At 58.5% G+C, this 17,806-nt stretch overlaps 1 protein-coding gene across 2 annotated transcripts in view; it reads left to right on the plus strand.

The window, feature by feature from the left end:
• RASA3 (RAS p21 protein activator 3) overlaps positions 1-15,127 on the plus strand; it is an 87,518-nt gene extending 72,391 nt beyond the window's left edge. For both annotated transcript variants that reach the window (XM_046664659.1, XM_046664660.1), the window contains 6 exons: positions 625-731; positions 1,257-1,339; positions 6,695-6,903; positions 7,940-8,043; positions 12,922-13,105; positions 13,704-15,127. In XM_046664659.1, the coding sequence (XP_046520615.1) occupies positions 625-731; positions 1,257-1,339; positions 6,695-6,903; positions 7,940-8,043; positions 12,922-13,105; positions 13,704-13,779 (763 nt within the window). In that variant the 3' untranslated portion in view covers positions 13,780-15,127. The remainder of the gene's footprint in view (positions 1-624; positions 732-1,256; positions 1,340-6,694; positions 6,904-7,939; positions 8,044-12,921; positions 13,106-13,703) is intronic.
• Positions 15,128-17,806: the final 2,679 nt, after the last annotated feature.

Genomic DNA, 17,806 nt, shown 5'->3' on the forward strand with positions numbered 1-17,806 from the left:
GCAGAAACGGGGGGGTTCCCTGGCTGCCCCGACTGAGAAGTAGGGCGTCCTGCCACATGGCCACTGGGCTCTAGGATTGGGTAGCCCAAACCTTTGGGGCCTTCGCAGGTCGCCTTAAATGCACCCAGACAGCACTCAGGGCACGTCCACGACATGCTGTTTACCTTATCTCTGTGTCTGTTTTTGGGTGCACTTGCAGAGTAGAGATACCCATCCTGGGAGGAAGGGGAAGAGGCCGCACGGCCCTGGACACTCAGGCATGTCCACTCACACAGGTTCAGGCCTCGCCCCCCAGCCCTCACTCTGAGGGCTCTGTCAGGATGCACGCAGGAGGGGCAGCTGCTCTGCGGGAGGGACCGTTGTGGGAATGGACTTGTGGCCTAGGGTTAACTGCAGCACAGGGACTAAGCTTCTCAAAAGTAGGGACATCTGCCTTTTGAAGTCTTAGTCTTTCCCTTGGAAATAAAACTGAGATGCTGGAAATCCACCGTCTGGTGGAGTACAACAAGCACGGAGGGGACGGGCTGTTCGATTTTGCAGACGTGACTCTGGGCCACAGGCAGAAGGGCGGGGGCCGAGCCCCAGGCGTCAGATGTCACCACCAGTGTTTCCTGTCCATGGCAGGTTCATGATCAAGAGAGCGCAAGGACGGAAACGCTTTGGGATGAAGAATTTCAAGAAAAGATGGTTCCGCCTGACGAACCACGAATTCACCTACCAGAGAAACAAAGGTAACAGGACTGCCGGCCGTCTCCACAGCCCGCTCTTGGGGGATGGAACGCGTTGGTTCCTGTCTGCTTCCCTGGAGGGAGATGGAGCCAGGTGGTAGGCCCCACGGAGGGCACAGGGAGGCCTGGCAGGAGGTGGCTTGGCGAGAGGCAGGGGCGGGCGGCCACAGCTCCAGGTGCAGGTGTGGGAACCCAGTCTCGCGGGCAGTGGGGGTCGTGACTGTTAGGCCGTATTCCCTGGGGTCTGCAGTGGCTCAGATCTAGACCGTGGACATCAGGGAACTGATTTCTCCCACAAAAGTGTGGGAACGTGGTCCTGGAGACAGGGCATGATGAGAGGCCTCGACATCCTCATGGACGAGGCATCGGGTCCTACCGGGAGCGTGTACATGAGGCCCGGGCACTCTCTGGACTCTGGTTGTCCCCTGTCCCATGGTCGTGAGTCCCTCAGCCGCTTCTCCCAAGCACAGGAGCTGACCCTCCTACCTGCAGAGGCCACGGGCCGTGCTCACAACCCCTTTCTCACAGGAGATCCTCCGCTGTGCAGCATCCCCATCGAGAACATCCTGGCAGTGGAGCCGCTGGAGGAGGAGTCCTTCAAGATGAAGAATGTGAGTGCAATCCGCAGTCTCGTCTCTGTCCCCTGTGCTCACGTCCCCATAGTCCGCTGCCTGCTTCTCCCTCAGGCCTGCGGTAGCTGATGCTCACGAGGCACCGCATGGCTTAGAGTCCCAACCGTGGAGCACAGCAGCCTGGCTCTCCCTGTGGGTTGGCTGGGCGGGCAGAACCTGCTGGAAGGAGGTCCAGGGGCAGGCTGTGGGACCGCGCACGATTTCTATAGACTTCTTTTGGTCTAGAGTGTTGAACCTACAGGAAGGTCACAAGAACAGAACAGGGACACGAGTTGCCAGGCATGATCCTCTCCTCCTTGTCCCTCTATGCACATTGTAGACACCTGGGTGTGTTTCCTGAAAACAAAGACCTTGTGTTACCTGACCCGCCAGTGACAGGGTCAGGACTCCTGACACTGACCACAGTTGTGACCGACCCGCAGTCCGCGTCAGGTTCCGGGTTGTCCCGTAACCACCTCATGGCATTGTTTTCCAAGCCCTCCCAGCCAGGGTCGCGGTGTGAGAGTCCTCTGCCAGCTACTTGATCTGGAACATTCCTCAGCCACTCCCGTGCTTTGCGGCTGCGACATCTCTCAGCACGCAGGCCAGAATATGTGGACGTCCTAAGTTCAGGTGTCCTGCACGGGGTCGGCCGTGCAGGTTGGTGATGCATCTGTCAGGAATCCCCAGAGGGGACGAATGACCGGGCAGATGAAGCCCAGCTGGGGTTAACCCATGGCTCCTGGGGAGACACACCAGCTTGTCAGCCCTGGTGCTCCTCGAACTCTGCACCATCCCCATGGTTTCTGACCCACCTGCTTTGTTGGTTCTCTGCTGTGGGAGCTTTCTCTCCTCCCCACAGAGGTCCATCCGCTTGTTTGTTGGGACTGTGAGGACTCCTGGGGCCCTGTTTATTCAGGGGTTGCAGTCCCTTCCGATGCCGTATGTGTGGACACTCGTGGCCCCAGCCCTGGCCGTGGGAGCTGGCATGGTCATTAGACGCAGCTGTCGGTCTGCTGTCCCACCTCACACGTGCCAACGAGTCCTGCCTGTGAGTTCTGTCGACATGTGAGCACAGACACGGCATGGTGCAGGCCGGAGCCCACCTGCGCCGTGAAGGGCCTGAGTGAGCGGTGCCACGGTCCTCAGCCAGCCTGTCACGAGGCCAGGAGGGGCGTGATTGCCCTGTGCCCACTCGAAGGGCTGTGGGAACCTCCTGCCCTCCACTGTGTTAACCTCGCAGATCCATGGACGGCTTAGGGAACCCCAGTCCCATGCTCGCCTCCCGGGTGTTGTGGGGCCACCAGGTGGGGGACAGTGGGGCCCACCCACAGGCACAGGGCTTGTGTTCCTGTCGCCAAGCGCTCGCAACACTGTGGAGGAGGAAACACTGCTGCCTCCCCACTCCCGGACCATGGCCACTGCTCCCCCTCCTGCCCCCTCTTGTCCTTTCCTGCCCCCTCCTGTATTTTCCTCTCCCCTCCTGTCCCCCTCCTGCCCCCTCCTGTCCTTTCCTGTCCCCCTCCTGTCCCTTCCTGCCCCCTCCTGTCCCTTCCTGCCCCCTCCTGTCCCCTCCTGCCTCCTCCTGTTCCTTCTTGCCCCCTCCTGTCCCCTTCTGCCCCTTCCTGTCTCCTCCTGTCCCTTCCTGCCCCTTCTCTGCCCCCTCCTGTTCCCTCCACGAGGCCCCATGGGAGAACTCTCACCCCAGCGACCTTGTTCTCGGGGTTGGGGAGGGGGGCAGTGTGGGTATGGTCTCTGTGGAAAGTCCCCGCCACAGCGTAGCCCTGTGGCTCTGCCCAGAGGCATGGAAACAGGGATGTGATGCCCCCGGCTCCTCCCAACCATGGCCTCGGCACAGAGCCCGCTGCTCCAAGGCTTTCCTGGTTTGTCTGTTTTCACCCGAAACTGCACACTTGTGTCCTCTTTTCTCCTGTCTGTTCCCGGTTCTGTTCTCAGTTCCTTATTTCCTAAACATCTCCTACGTTTTCTATTTCATTACATGTGTTTTTTGTGAGTCACCTGCAGTCTTTTTTAGAGCAAGGTGAGGCTGTAAATAATAAGTAACGTTAAAATTGAAAATTCTACAGGTTATTCCCCAGTCTTCCAGCTTTAAAGGAACCAGCAACCCCAGACCATGACCCTGCACCCTCCAGCCTTTAGCGGCTCCCCTCCCTTGGGAGCAGTGTGTGGCATCCTTGTGTCATGAGCTGGCCTCTCTCCGGTAGCCCCACATTGGGATGTTTCTCACAGCTCTTCCCCCGTCTACACTCCTGGCCATGGGCTGGAGTGGATGGAGCAACCGCCCTGCTGGCCAGGTCTCCCTGATGGCGATGGTGACAGGAGGGCCCCTTGCAGAGGACGGGGGGACAAAGCCGCTGTCCTCGCCGTCGGGACCGCAGCCCCTCCTGCTTCCATGTCCTTGGTGCAGGTGCAGTTGTGGTGCACGTCCCCAGGGGGCACTGGCCTGTGCTCGGGGCCGGGGCCTGTGCTGAGTCGACTCATCCCTCATGCCATGTCGAGTTCCCACGGTTCATCCTGTTCCTCGGGGAGGTCCAGTCAGGACCCGCAGGGGCCCACCAAGGGTTGTTACTCGGGATCTTTGTGGAAAAATATGCCCCACTGGACGGGGGAGAGAAGGGTGCTGGGGTTGGTGACTGTAGGCTTTTTTCCATAAATTATGTCCCGCACTCCTAAGAGCAGCTGCCATGTGGGGAATGGCTGGCTTGGCGGGCGACCTCCATGCACTCAGCGGCCACACCTTCCAGACCCTGATGGCCACGCACTCTGAGGTCACCGAGAGCAGCTGGGCCAGCTCTAGGGTGTGCACTGAGTCCGGGGTCACCTCGTCCCCACCGCCATCCTGGGGATGAGCTCAGCTTTGACCCATCTGTGGATGAAGCAGTGGACTCTGCGAAGGGGGTGAACTCACTCCTAGGAACTCGGACCCCGCCTGTCCAGCCCAAGGGCCAGAGTGGCCCCAGGCCCAGTGCCTGTGGTTGTTGGCTTCATTGTCTTTGAATGGTGCCTCCTGCCAACCGCATGGACGGCCTGGGGTCTCCAGGGTCAGACCTTCGAGCAACTTCTTTGGACACCAGGAGCCAGCCCCAGTGACCGCTCGCCCAGGAGCACAGCCATTCCCTGTGCGATGTGGGCTCCCTGCAGCCAGTGGCGTTTCCAGACCCGGTGGCTCCAGGACAGGCATCATCTCAGTTTAGGATCAGGACCCAGTCAGGTTCTGCCTCTCAGAGCCGGCGGGGCCTCCACCATCCTCTTGGCCTTCTGTCTGTCTGCCTCGCCCATGGGCAGAGCTTGATGGCCTGGTGTTCAGTAGGTGCCCAGGGCCACTCAGCCTCTTTGGGAGATGATGGAGGGCTGTTTGGGCCAGTCCGGGCTTGCTGAGGTGCCCTGAGCTCACATCTCCATCTGGGCCTGAGGTCAGCCCCTGGCCCGCGGTGGGCGGTGTTTGCCAGATGACGAAGGAGGCAGCTCCACAGCTGAACGGCTCAGCCGAAGGTGGCAGCTCCCGCTTGCCCTCCTCCAGGACCCTTTGAGGCGATTTCTTAGGCTAGCAGATGGCCCCGTGGCATGGGGGTTCTCCCTGGACCCGGGGGTGTTGGCACTGTCATACCTGGTACGGGAGCCGGCACACTCACCTCCTCTGTGGGCAGCATCCTGTCTACACCTCCCCATGGCTGTCCCACGATGGGGACCAGGGACACCGCCCCCTTGGTGGGCGATGTTCCAGCATGAACACAGGGTAAGCGGGTGTGGAAAACACTGGAAGCAGCTGAGCTGTCTCGGTCCACCAGCCCCTTAGTTTGGCTTTAGAACAACCCCTGGTTTTAGCATCATTTATTCTCTGGCCATTTCTCCTGCTGCCTTCCTCAGGGCTGTGCCCCAGCCATGACTGCCAGGCTGCTGTTGCCTTCCACCGAGGAGGCATTTTGGAAGGGCTGCAGTGTGCCCAGCCCTGTCAGAGGACCGGCCCGTGAGAACAAGTGGGACAAAATTCCCCACCCAGAGGCGCACCCTCCACTGGGGGTCATAGCCACACAGCTCGGTGCCCCTGAGGCCTGTGTGACATGCCTGAGGGCAAGGCGGGTGGGCCGTGGGCTCTGTGCGTGAGCCTTGCTGTTCCTCGGGAACTCAGAACCACAAGTCGCCCGCCCCAAATCCCTCAACGCCTGCACCACCACGCAGGTACATACCCCACCCCTTGGAAGAGGCTACCATCGTCTTTGACGTCCTCACTCTTGGCCTCTCCTCATTCCTCTGACAAGTCTACTGCAAGAGCCTTCCTAGGGTTCTGGCCCCCCACCCATCCCTAGTCTACCCCCATCTTCTGGGTGCATCCTGGCCTGCTCCTGTTGGGAGCACCTGACGCTCCCTGGCCTCAGGAGCTTTGTGCCTACTGTCCCTCCTATTGCCTGGAACACCTTCCATCCCCTACTTTTCCTATTCAACTTACCTAAGTCCTAGTCATCCTTCTGATCTCAGCTGGTGGCGCGTTTATTTAAGAGGGTCCGTTCCTGACCCCTCCCTTACATCATGAGCCTCCCCTGCCCCCTGCACTTCACACTCACATTTATCTTTCTCGTTGGTAGGAAGTTCACGAGGGCTGAAATGGGCATGTTGTGTCCCCAGGACCTAGGACAGCGCCTGGTATTCAGGAGTGTGTGTTGAATGAATAATAAATAGGAAAGGCAGTGGAGGCTCAGAGAAGCCTCAGGGAGGAGGAGTCCCCAGGGTGGTCAGGTCGGGGAGGGAGGAGCCTTTCAGATGGAGACAGCAGCATGTGAAAAGGCCCTGAGGCAGGTCTGGGGACAAGGACAGGAAGCAGGGCAGGACATGCCTGCAGGAAAGCCGGTCCCAGCTTAAAAAATATGGTGACCTAGGGAGACCAGCCCCAATGATCTAATGGCCCCAGGGGGGAAGGCGAGCTATGCTACTCCCTTGCTTTTCCAGTGGGGACCCCCGAGGCCCCAGGAAAGGAAGTGCCATGGCCAGGCTGACCAGGTGTCCCAGCTGAGTCATGCTGACCTCCTCAGTCCCCATGGCCCCCACTGCTCGTGGGTTCCCCAGGGGAAGGGCTGTGGCATCTGGCTCCGTCAAGTTCAAGAGCAACAGAAAGCCCTTTGCGCCCACTGCAGGCCCTGGGCTCCTCCCAGCCTCCAGATCGGCTCCAGAGCCTCCCACTGCAGGCCCTGAGCTTGTCCCAGCCTCCAGGTCGGCTCCAGACCCTCCCACCACAGCCCCTGGGCTCACAGGCATCGATGATGATGACCGGCCATCTGCTGACCCTGTGGTTCAGCAGATCCTGTGGCGTGGCCCCTAAGCCCATTCTCTGTCCCCCAGATGTTCCAGGTCATCCAGCCAGAGCGAGCCCTGTACATCCAGGCCAACAACTGTGTGGAGGCCAAGGCCTGGATTGACGTGCTCACCAAGGTGAGCCAGTGCAACCAGAAGCGACTCACCGTCTACCATCCCTCCGCCTACCTCAACGGCCACTGGCTGTGCTGCAGGGCCTCCTCGGACACGGCCACCGGCTGCTCCCCCTGTACCAGGTAGGTCTGTGCCTCTCCAGCCTCTAGGGCCCTCCCAGCTGCCCAATGTGGCTGAGCACAGTGATCTGGCTTGGGCACTGTGCAAAGAAGTTTGCCCCGGAGCTGCATTGGGGCTAAAATGCAGCCCTGCCCACTCGGCAGGCTGCATGTGCACGGCCCGCTCTGTCCTCAAGGAGCCCATGCTGGGCCATCCTCACAAAGGCTCTGTGCAGACTGACAGGGGCCTAGAGCCTCATGGGTCCTCCCACTCAGCAGGGTGTTGGGGCCATCCCTGGGGAGTCGAGGAGGGGCTCTAGGTAGAGAGAAGACCCCAGGGGCAGGTTCTGGCTTGGTTTTTCTCAGAAGGGTCTGGAAGGATCCACCGTTCTCGCAGCCCCTCCTTGGGAAACTGAGGCAGCCCTTCCTGCCCTGCCACCAGCTGGGCCTCCTGAGGGTCACTGGAGGCTCCTCTGCCAGTCCTGGGAGGTGGCCTGGGTGCCCAAGCCCAGCAGGGTGCTCAGCCGGTCCCTGTGCCCATGTGATTCCTGAACACGGTGACCACTGCTGTGTCTCGCAGTTGAGGTGTGACAGATCCCCAGAGCTGTCAGGGCGGGAAATAGGAGCCGGCATCACAGACAAGCAGCTGAACTGGGGATGAATCCCTGCTGGGCCCTGGGCATCTGTGTCACAAGCCCCCTGTTGCCTCAGGGAGGGGAGGGGACCCGCGCATCCCCCAGGCAGCCCACCACCCTCGGGGCCCGAGTTCATCGGCTGGGCTGTTTTTGTTCCAGGTCGTCTCTTTTCACAGCAGAACAAGTGTGCCATTTGCTTGTTGTTCTGGCAGATCTGTGGGCACCAAGAGGCCTCTGGTTCTCTGAGACCGTGGCCAGTCACTTCTAAGTGCCCGTGTGCTGGTCACAGACCGCACAAATGCCCCAGCCCCTGTCGGGACAAGTTCAGTCTCGGCTCACTCCTCACCTTTAGTGATCTTTAAGAGAATCGGTGTCATGGTTAACAATGTTGTTTCTTCCATTCTGTTATTGCTGTGTTCGGGCAGCGGCCTCCCAGCAAACATCCAGCTGGACATTGATGGGGACCGTGAGACAGAGCGCATCTACTCCCTCTTTAACTCCTACATGAGCAAGCTGGAGAAGATGCAAGGTAAGAGTAGGGCGTGGCCAGCCTCTCATCACACGAGGTCGGTGTAGCTTTGGGGAGGCTTGCCGGGGTCCTGGTGACATGTAGAACTTCCTGCAGAGGTGACTTGGGGAAGTAAGCCCTTGGGGCCTCTTTGGGCCTGTGGTGGTGTTGTCATAGCTCTGAGCGGGAGAATCTCTCTGTAGGGTAGACAGCTGTCCCAGAACTGCTGTAGTAACAGGTTCTGTAGACAATCTTAAGGTGGAATCCAGCTTCACTCTCTGAGCCGCCAAATTCTTGAGAAGCTTCTGTGCCTTCCAGTGGGACATGTGCACGTGTGTGTGGACGCGTGTGTGGGCATGTATGTGCATTCGTGAGCATGTGTGTACATGTGTGAGCATGCATGATGCATGTGGACATGCGTGCGGGATAAGTGACCAGTGTGGACAGACGTGCGTGTTGTGTGTGGGTGCTGTGCATGTGTGGACGCTTGCGTGCATGTGTGGACACATGAGCTATGGGCACTTGTGTGGGTGTGTGTGAAGACACGTGAGCATGTGTGCACATGTATGCCCAACAGCTCCAGGTGTAACATTCACAAAGTCTCATGATCCCTGACATTCTGTTGGTCCCGTGCTCTAAAGAATTAAACAGTGTAGTCTGGACACATTTGGTGACACGGGATGGTCGTCTGGGGCTGTATTTGGGAGAGGCACATGTGAGGAGAGCCCGCTGGGAGGCGAGTGAGCTGTGTTGGCCCTGTGTCAGGTCTGGTGGTTCTCAGAGCTGGTAGACCCTACAGAGTGTGACATAGAGCTGAGCGTGCCTGGAACTGAGCCCACAGACCCCCCTTTTCATTCTCCTGACCTACCCAGAGGTGTCAGTCATGGGCCATGGCCGAGGAAAGCCTGCAGTCCTGCTGTGCTGAACACACAGCTGCCCCTCTGTAAGCTCAGCCTCGCCTCTTCCCAGCCCCACACTGTGCCGTCAGATGGCTCATCTGGGGTATGCCTGGACATGCACACACGCATACACATGCACAGGCACACATGCACATAGCCACACATGCATGTGCATGCACACACAGCCACACATGCATACAGTTACACATGCATGCACACACATGCATTCACACATGCACATACACGCAAGACAACTGAACATGTACACATGTGAACACACATGCCCATATGCAGGTATGTGCACATGCACAGATAGCAGCATATGTGTGCACATGTACACACCTGCACACACATGTACACATTCATGCACACACACCAGAGGGTTCGCCCCCAGCAAGCATGCCACACACGGTACCTGGTTCCTAGGTCCCAGGAAGCCCTGTAGCAGTGGCCTTGAGGCTGCATGAGGCCTCAGGGTGGCAAAGACCTTGGAGCCGGAGGTGATAGCTCTTCTCAGCACAGTAGTAAGAGTGACCAGAACACTGGAGGGTAGAACCAAGAACCTTGGAGAGGTGAGCCCACCGTGTGAGACACAGGTTCATTAATGAGACTGACGAGGCCTTCCACTGTCAGCCACCTTCCAGCCACCTCTCCACTCACTGCCTCGCTCTTTGCCCCTAGCAGTGGCACACCTGGGGCTGCCCCAATGCCACTGGCCCGCAAACCCCTGTGCCTTTCCTCTGATGCCACCCTAAGTATGGCTAACACCCATTTGTCCTGTGAGTCTCCCCCTCCCAGGAGCTTTTCTCACAGCCATCCTGATAGCTGGTGCTCATCTCTGTCATTGCAGTGACAGTCATCTCTGATCTGTTCACCTCAATATACTGTGACCCTTTGAGAGCAGAGGCAGGGCTTCTTTACCCCACTGCCTGGCACAAAGGAGGAACCCAAAACCTGTTTGCTGGATGGGTGGATGGAGAGATGATAGACGGACAGATGATGAATGGACGGATAGATGGATGGGTGGACAAAACACATGGAAAGTGTTCTTGCACACCCAGCCTCCTATTCAGTATAGCAGTTGTCTAGACAACAAGTGTTCATAGAACGTCAACATGATTGGAGGCCTCACAGCTCACTTCTAGGCACCACAGCACGAGGCACTTCTCACTTGTCTTCAGGCCTTTGCCCGGAATCTCAATGCTTTCTTGAGGCAGATAGTTTGGGTCAGAGCGTTCTGATTGCCTCGAGACACTCCCTTTGTGTTAGCTAGTCTGTCGTACTGGGCACTCAGCCCCTGGGGCTCGCTTTGTCTGATGCAGCACGCCTCTCCTGTGGGTGTGGCAGCCCTTTAGTGCTCAGAGGAAGCTGGGTTGCAGTTGCCTGTGGGAGAGGAGACCGTCAGTGTCCCCCACATCCCTCGTGTGGCCTGGTCTCGCGTGGCCACCCTCCTTGGGCACACTCTGCTTCGTTAACAGCCCCCTGAGGTGTGTGACAGTGAAGCCCAGTACTTACGCAGGCACGGACAGCCCAGAGGTCCGTGCTGCAGGCCTGAACCAGGGTTTGGGCCCCTGCACCAAGATTAACGCTAACGAGCTTCTCGAGGTGGTGGCAGGTCACCGCTGCTGTGCTGTGTCCTGGGAAAGCCACTTGTTTCCTTATCTACGAAGCAGGCATTAGTGCCCACTTTCAGGGAGTTGGGGAAGATTTAGTGGGTTGACCTCACAGGGCGTCGAGCACACAGCCGTTAAATAAGCGTCGAGTGTTTCCATCCCCTTCCCGCCAGGGCACTCCATGACCTTTTTGCAGTTGGTCAGCTGAAGGCACTGTCTCCACAGGCCTCTCTGTCCTAACCTAGGTTCAGAGCGTAGTTTAGTCCCATCCTGTACGCCTAAGGAGGCTGGAGTCACGGACCACGTCAGGAGTGTGGTCTCTTGGGTCTCTCTCCCTGCTGTCACCAGCCTGATGTCCAACTTTGTGTGTCTGAGCCCACAGTCGCCGGCCCAGAGCCGCGTGCTTCAGTCCATCCGTCATTCAGAACTGGGCATGGTGGTTGGTCAGCACGAACCACTGAGTAGCTGCCCATCGTCTGCTCTGCAGCTCGGGTCCTGTCCTCGAGTTGTTCCATAACGTGTCAGCTGCCTTGCTGAAGTGGACGCAGACTCTCTTGGTTTATAACCTTATCACAGAGGAAGTGTCGTGCGCTGTTGGGACCCATTTTGTTTCTCTTCCCCGAGCTCAGCTTGTTATCTATTTAATAATCTCTCAGGAATTTTGCTTCTCACGTGGCTTATGGATGCCTCCTCCTTCTTGTTCTCAAAATGGCAAGCTGCTCACACACCCGGTCCTGGGACCCTCACGGGCCTGGCCTCTCGGGTCACATCCAGCACTCACCCCTCGGTGCCCCGCAGTGGGATTCGTCCAGATGCACAGGCCTCAGCTCAGAGCCAGCTTTGGCACCTGCTGTGAGGCAGGCAGGGCAGGGCATGCATAGGCCAGCCTGATTTCCTTCTCCGTGAAGTGCGACCGCTGGGCACTGCCCAGCCACATGAGCCCGAGGACTGAGTGCGGCAACCCAATGGAGCAGTGAGCATGGCACCCAGAGCTCAGAGGCACCTGATCCCTCCCCTAGTGCTGTCTCCTGTGACTCCTTGTCTACACCTGCGCCGAAGACTCCTCGTCAGAGGCATCAGCCCTCCCTGCTGATGCCATGCCTGTCCTGCAGCCAGAATTCTCTGTGGCTTCTGCTCACCTGTTGTGGTTGTCAGCCCCACGTGCTTGTTTGGGCCTGAGCCCTCCGTCGGTACGGTGACGTTCCTTTGCCTCTGCCCCCTTCTCCATCTCTAACTAACAGTGGCAGCCACAGCTCACACCAGGCCCACCAGGCCCCGGCCAGGAGCCTCCAGGGTGAACTCAGTCCTTGTTGTGGGCCCCGGGCCCCCCTTTCCCAGAAAGGTGCACTGAGACCGGGAGCTTAAGTACCTTCCCGTGGCCACGTTAGGACAGTGGTGACTGGTCTGACGTCAAGCCTGTAGCCCACACGTCACCTGAAAGAGGAGTAGGCCACGCCCGCAGGGCTCACGCAGGCACCTGGGACCCCCCCCCCACCCCTTCTCTTCCTCTGTTTTCCTTGTGTTTGGATCCCTTATCTTGCTCTTGTCAAATTCCGTTTTCTTTGAAATCTTAAATCTTCCCAGTTTTCCTTTGCACAGGTGTGATTTTTCAATAAGAATTAAGAGATTTCCCCTGATTTGGAAGTAAAGACAGTAAAGTAGACGCTGGAACTTTCTGTGATAAGGAAATAGCAATAGGGCTTGGTGAGCCCCTGGATGCCAGCTCACCTAGGCTGTCTTGTCTCTGTGGCCCTGGAGTGTAGGGCCCAGCTCAGGTGTGTGGGGACCGATAGGGGCCCCAGTTCAGGTGTTTGGAGACCGATTGGGGGCCCAGCTCAGGTGTTTGGGTGCTTCCCGTGGGGTCTGATGAGAGAGTCACCTGCCTAGCAGGTGGAGGTGACAGACAGGGATCCTAGGAAGCCGCTGGAACAGACTGGCTGAGAGGTGACACCTGTAAGGACAGTTTCTGGGCCCTGCATGTCCCCAGGCGGTGCGCGTGTCCTTGTAAATGCTGGGTGAGAGAAGTGGGTGGGGCCCTGGCACCCCTTTCTCAGATGGGTGTTCCTCGAGTTCATCTGCCCAGACAGATTCGGGGTGACCCCACAGGCCCTTGGCCAGCCTGGCCCAGCGTCTAGGAGCAGCCCTCTCTGCTGGTCTAGCTTGTGAGCCGTGGGGCGTGGACAGACACAGGCCACCCCGGAGAAGCGCTGCTGGAGAGGGCTGGGCCCTGGTCTCTCGCCCCTGCAGGCTTCTCCAGAGCCCAGGACTGGCCGGCTCTGGGGAGTGCTTTCTTTCTGTGCCTTTGCCATGAATGGTCAGCCCTTGCCCGAGGAGGCAGCCTGTCTGGGCTCTCTTGCTGTGCCCTGACCTCTGGCCTCTCCTGACAGAGGCCTGTGGGAGCAGATCCGTGTACGATGGGCCAGAGCAGGAGGAGTACTCGACCTTCATCATCGATGACCCCCAGGAGACTTACAAGACACTGAGGCAGGTCATCGCCGGGGTTGGGGCCTTGGAGCAGGAGCACGCGCAGTACAAGAGGGACAAGTTCAAGAGGACCAAGTATGGGAGCCAGTGAGTATGGCGTCCTGGTTGTGGGACTCTGGGTCTGGACGAGTTGGGGGCCAGGCCTGTCTCAGAGCCACCCGTGTGCAGCCTGGGGCCTGGGGCAGGCTTCCAGCCTCCCTCAGAGCAGGACCTCGCTCTGCTCTCCAGGGCCCTTAGACAGTGTTCCAGGCAGCGCCTCCCTACCCCCAACCCTGGCCCCTGTGTTGAGAGAGCCCACCTCGGCCTTTTGCTAACCTTTTGTTAACCTTTCATTAACCCTTACTAACCTTTGTTGACCACCATGAAGCCACAGTGGATACAGCCTGGGGGCCGGGTCCTGTGTCCGGTGGCCACAGCTGTACACACACCAGTCTGCGGCAGGACTGAGTACCCGCCACAGGCGAGGGCCACCCAGACATGTAACAGCACTGCGCTTCCCGGAGCTCAGTGTCCACACGTGTGTGCATATGGGCCACCTACACGCTGTGACCAGGGTCATGTGCTTCCCTGGGCGGCCTCGAGGAGCCTTTGCTGTCCATGTTGCCTGCAGCCCTTACAGCACACATGCATCCTACAGGGCACAGCAGGGTGGGCTGCCCCTCACGTGCCCCTTCCTTCCTTCCAGGGAGCACCCCATCGGGGACAAGAGCTTCCAGAGCTACATCAGGCAGCAGTCTGAGGTCTCCACCCACTCCATGTGAGGCCGCCCCACAAAGCCGCCTGTGGAGGAGGAGACAAGGTGGAACCAACGAGCAGGGGACCCGCGGTGTCAGTGGGAGACAGAGTCCCGAGCCCCTGGCCTCCCAGGCTCCGGGGCCATCTCTGTGGTTGCACTCACCTTATTCACGCTGGTGGCCAGGACGGAGCTGGCCTTTCTAGAGCGAGGGGCCAGTCATGTGCATGGCCGCAATGCGCTTCTGCCCACATGCACCTTCGCTGGCTCTGCGGCCTGCCCGGGCCCCTGGCTCTCCTTCATGGCTCCGCTTCGCTCGGCCGGACACTCAGCATCTTCTTTCCCCGGAGCCTGTGGTCCTATGGCCGTGGCGAGGCTCCAGGCTCAGCTCTGCGATTTGGCTCCTTCCTGCTGGAGGTCCGTTTTGTGCTGGGTTGTGTGGAACGGCACTGAGATCCCAACTGGAGGACGCCCTTGGCGTTTGGGGGCACCGGGGTCCTCCTGCAGAGTTCCTGGGGGTCCAGTCTTGCCTGCGGAGATTGGAGCCTCGCCTCACCAGCCACTGAGATGAGCCAGGGGCTGAGCCGTGTCTGCTGGGCCCTCTTCAGGCACAGATTGTGTTGGTTTGCCGTCCACGGGCTTAAAAGTAGAATCCACGTTTACCACCCTTTGTGGAAGTTTGGGGAAGATTTTTAAAATAGAAATGTGTATCATATTCAAGCTGTCTTTCCTAATGTTTTTAAAGGACCGTTTTTTTATTAGCCCTTTGATACAAAGTAACTCAGAACATCCAGCCTGTTCTCACTGAAGGGGAGGGTGCTGCATGAGGGTGAAATGGGCCGTGTGTCTCACGGAGCCGATTAAAGGTCCTCCAGGGAGAATCAGGGAGGGAGGAATGCTGAGTTGGAAGCAGGCACCTGCCGTGCAGACACCAGGCCCAGGAGCAGGGATCCACTGTCTTTGAAGCCCCCAGGAGCTGTCAGGGCCACAGAGGGCTGTGCTCCTCCTGGGTGGGGTCCTGACAGGGGCGGTCAGCCCCCCAGCTGTTTGCCAACTTCTCCCAGACGGTCCTCACGCCACAGGTGCCGGCTTCAGAAAGTGCTGTTCGGATGCGTGGGACCCTGTGCCTATCTCTGTTCTTGTTTGCAAGCACTGTCCCTCAGACTCTTCATCTAGATGGCAGATAGTAAGTTACTTGTCACAATAATGGAGGAGGAAAATGTTGGAAAAAGTAAACTTTGGGACACAGCCATTAGGCTGCATCGAACTGCAATTTTTAACACGGATTTGTAACTTAATGTCTCTGTTTATAAGATACTAACGACTTGCAATGTATTTTACTGGCCAATTAAAGCAGACATTCTCTTCTTTCTGAGGACTGCCCACTGATCATTGCACATGGGGCAGCGGGGCAGGCGGGGAGCTGGACGACATACCTGTAATCACAGGTGAGGGCCCCCTGACAGGCAGGTCCAGCTGTGGGGCTCTGGGTTGAGCTGGAAACCATGATGCTCTCTGGGATGGAGATGTGGAGTCAGGCCATTGGAAGGTGCTCTTCTGGGAACTTACAGTGTAGACAGAGATGGGCATCCAGCTCAAGGAGGGTGGGAAGGACATGCTCCCTCGCGTGCTCCTGTCTGTGGGACACAGCAGTGGCTGTGGGCTTGAGGACCAAGCATAGGCCAGCCCCTGAGAGGAGGAGCCAAGAGTGACAGGCCTGAGGGGGCCCAGTGGAGCTCCTGGCTGCTGTCCGTCCTGGAGGGGAGGAGAGGGAGGAGCCGGGCGCACAGTGTGGCTCTTTTCTTTCTTTTCTCCATTTGGTTGTTGCTCAGTCGTTTCTCTAATTCCAGCCTGAGTCGGCTGTTAGAAGAATCAGGGGTCTGACCCTGGGACACAGGGGCATATGTTCCTGGGAACCAGGGCGACCGTGGTCAGCCCCTTCCCTGGGGGCGCAGATGGGGGTGGGAAGTGCTGTCCCTGCTTCTCTCAGGCCCGTCCTGTCTGCTCTGGGCGGGGCGGCCTTGGCGGTGGGAGAGGGCCAGGGCTGGTGGGGGACTGAGAGAGAAATGCATGCCCAGGAGGCCACCAGGTCAGAGGCCGTGGCACCGGTCAGCCCAGACACAGCAGGGCCGGGTGGCTCCAAGGAGCCTCGACAACTCAGACTGACATCCAGGCCCAGGCAGCAGAGAGAACCAGGAGGGCTGGAAGGTCACGCCCCATGGGAGGACGTGGAAGGCTGAAAGGAGAAAACCCTGGGGTAGGCAGGGACCAGAGGCCTCTCCCAGGAGCCCAGGGACACGTCTCAGTTGGCTTTTGGGGGACCCCAGTCTGTCCACCTGTTTCCTGAAGAGAAGAGCCAGCTCTAACGTCCCACCGTCCAGCCATCGTCTATCCAGCTCTCCCGGTTCTGGGCCTTGGGGTTGGAGCAGACCCCCTGAGCAAGCCAATCTCGATTGCTGGGCCCACCAGGCACCTGCACAGGTTGCGTGGCTGGCAACCTGAGCCCACGTGGCCAGGATGCTGCACACTTGTTTGGGGACAGAAGTGTGAATCAGGGAGTCTCCGGCACCTGGTTCTGAGTGTTTGTGACACAACTGCTATCACTTGTTGTCAGGGAAGGACCTACCATGATTTGTCCCCCAGGGTCTTGATGACTGAGGAAGAGGGCACCAGCAGTGTCCTGTGAGGCTGTGTTACAGGCTGAATTGCGTCTCCCAAAACACTTGCATGAAGTCCTGACCCCAAGACCTCAGCTGTGGCTATATTTGGAGACAGGGTCTTTGAAGACGTGGTTAGGTTACACTGGGTCACTGGGCAGGCCTGATCCCACATGATCCAGGTCCTCATAAAAGGAAGAGTTGACAGTCACGGACAGAGGGAAGGATGGCCTGTGAGGAGACCACGTCCACACCAGGAGAGAGGCCTCAGCGGAACCAGCCCGCCAAGCCCACAACTCAGGCTCCCACCTCCAGTGCTGAGACTATGTGTGTGCTGCTCGAGCCACTGTCTCTGCTGTGTGTCACATCTCTGGTGTGTGTCATGTCTCTGGTATGTGTCACATCTAGTGTGTGTCACATCTCATGTGTGTCACGTCTCATGTGTGTCATGACTGGTGTGTGTTGGCTCTGGCAGGTGTCACATCTCGTGTGTGTCATGAATCTGGCATGTGTCACATATCTGGCATGTGTCACAGCTCTGGTGTGTGACGTGTGTGTGTCACGACTGGGGTGTGCCACGGCTCTGGTGTGTGTCACATCTGGTGTGTATCATGTCTGGTATGCATGTCATGGCTCTGGTACATCATGTCTGGTGTGCATCACGTCTTGGTGTGTGCATCACATCTGGTGTGTGTCACAGCTCTGGTGTGCATCATGACTGGTGTGCATCACATCTGGTGTGTGTGTCATGGCTCTGGTGCATGTCTGGTGTGCATCACATCTGGTGTGTGTGTCATGGCTCTGATGTGCATCATGTCTGGTGTGTGCTTCACATCTGGTGTGCGTCATGTCTGATGTGTGTCACGGCTCTGGTGTGCGTCACATCTGGCATGTCATGTCTGGCATGTGTGTCATGTCTGGCGTGTGTCATGGCGGTCCCAGCTGCTCCTGCGGATGGCAATGCTGCAGCAGGTTTGTGAGTCCAGTTTGCCGGCCGTCCTCAGTGCCCTCTGAGGCCGTGTCTGTACAGAGACCTCCTCTCACGCAGGGAGAGGATGAGGCTGCCTCCGCATCTTCGTCCCTTTGCCCAAGTGTCTGCACCAACTTTGTCCCTGAAGGAAGAGACTGACTCTTGGCTCTGAGATGCAGACCCTGCGGCAGGCGGCCTTGTCCCTGAGGGCCCATGTCCCCAAGGGCCGTTCCTCTGCCTTCTCTGGCAAGGGACTGGCCAGTGGGAGGCCCAGCACATCCACTCCCCAGCCCTGTGGCCTGCTGCAGGGCTGACCTCTGACCTCTGACTTGGCGGTGATGTCACAGGGGCCACTTAGCAACTGGGGGCACACTCCCGGCTGCTGGTCGTGAGGGCGGGAACCATGTTCTCCATCTGCAGGCGTGCCT

This window comes from Equus quagga, chromosome 6 (assembly GCF_021613505.1).
Source record: "Equus quagga isolate Etosha38 chromosome 6, UCLA_HA_Equagga_1.0, whole genome shotgun sequence".
NCBI lineage: Eukaryota > Metazoa > Chordata > Mammalia > Perissodactyla > Equidae > Equus > Equus quagga.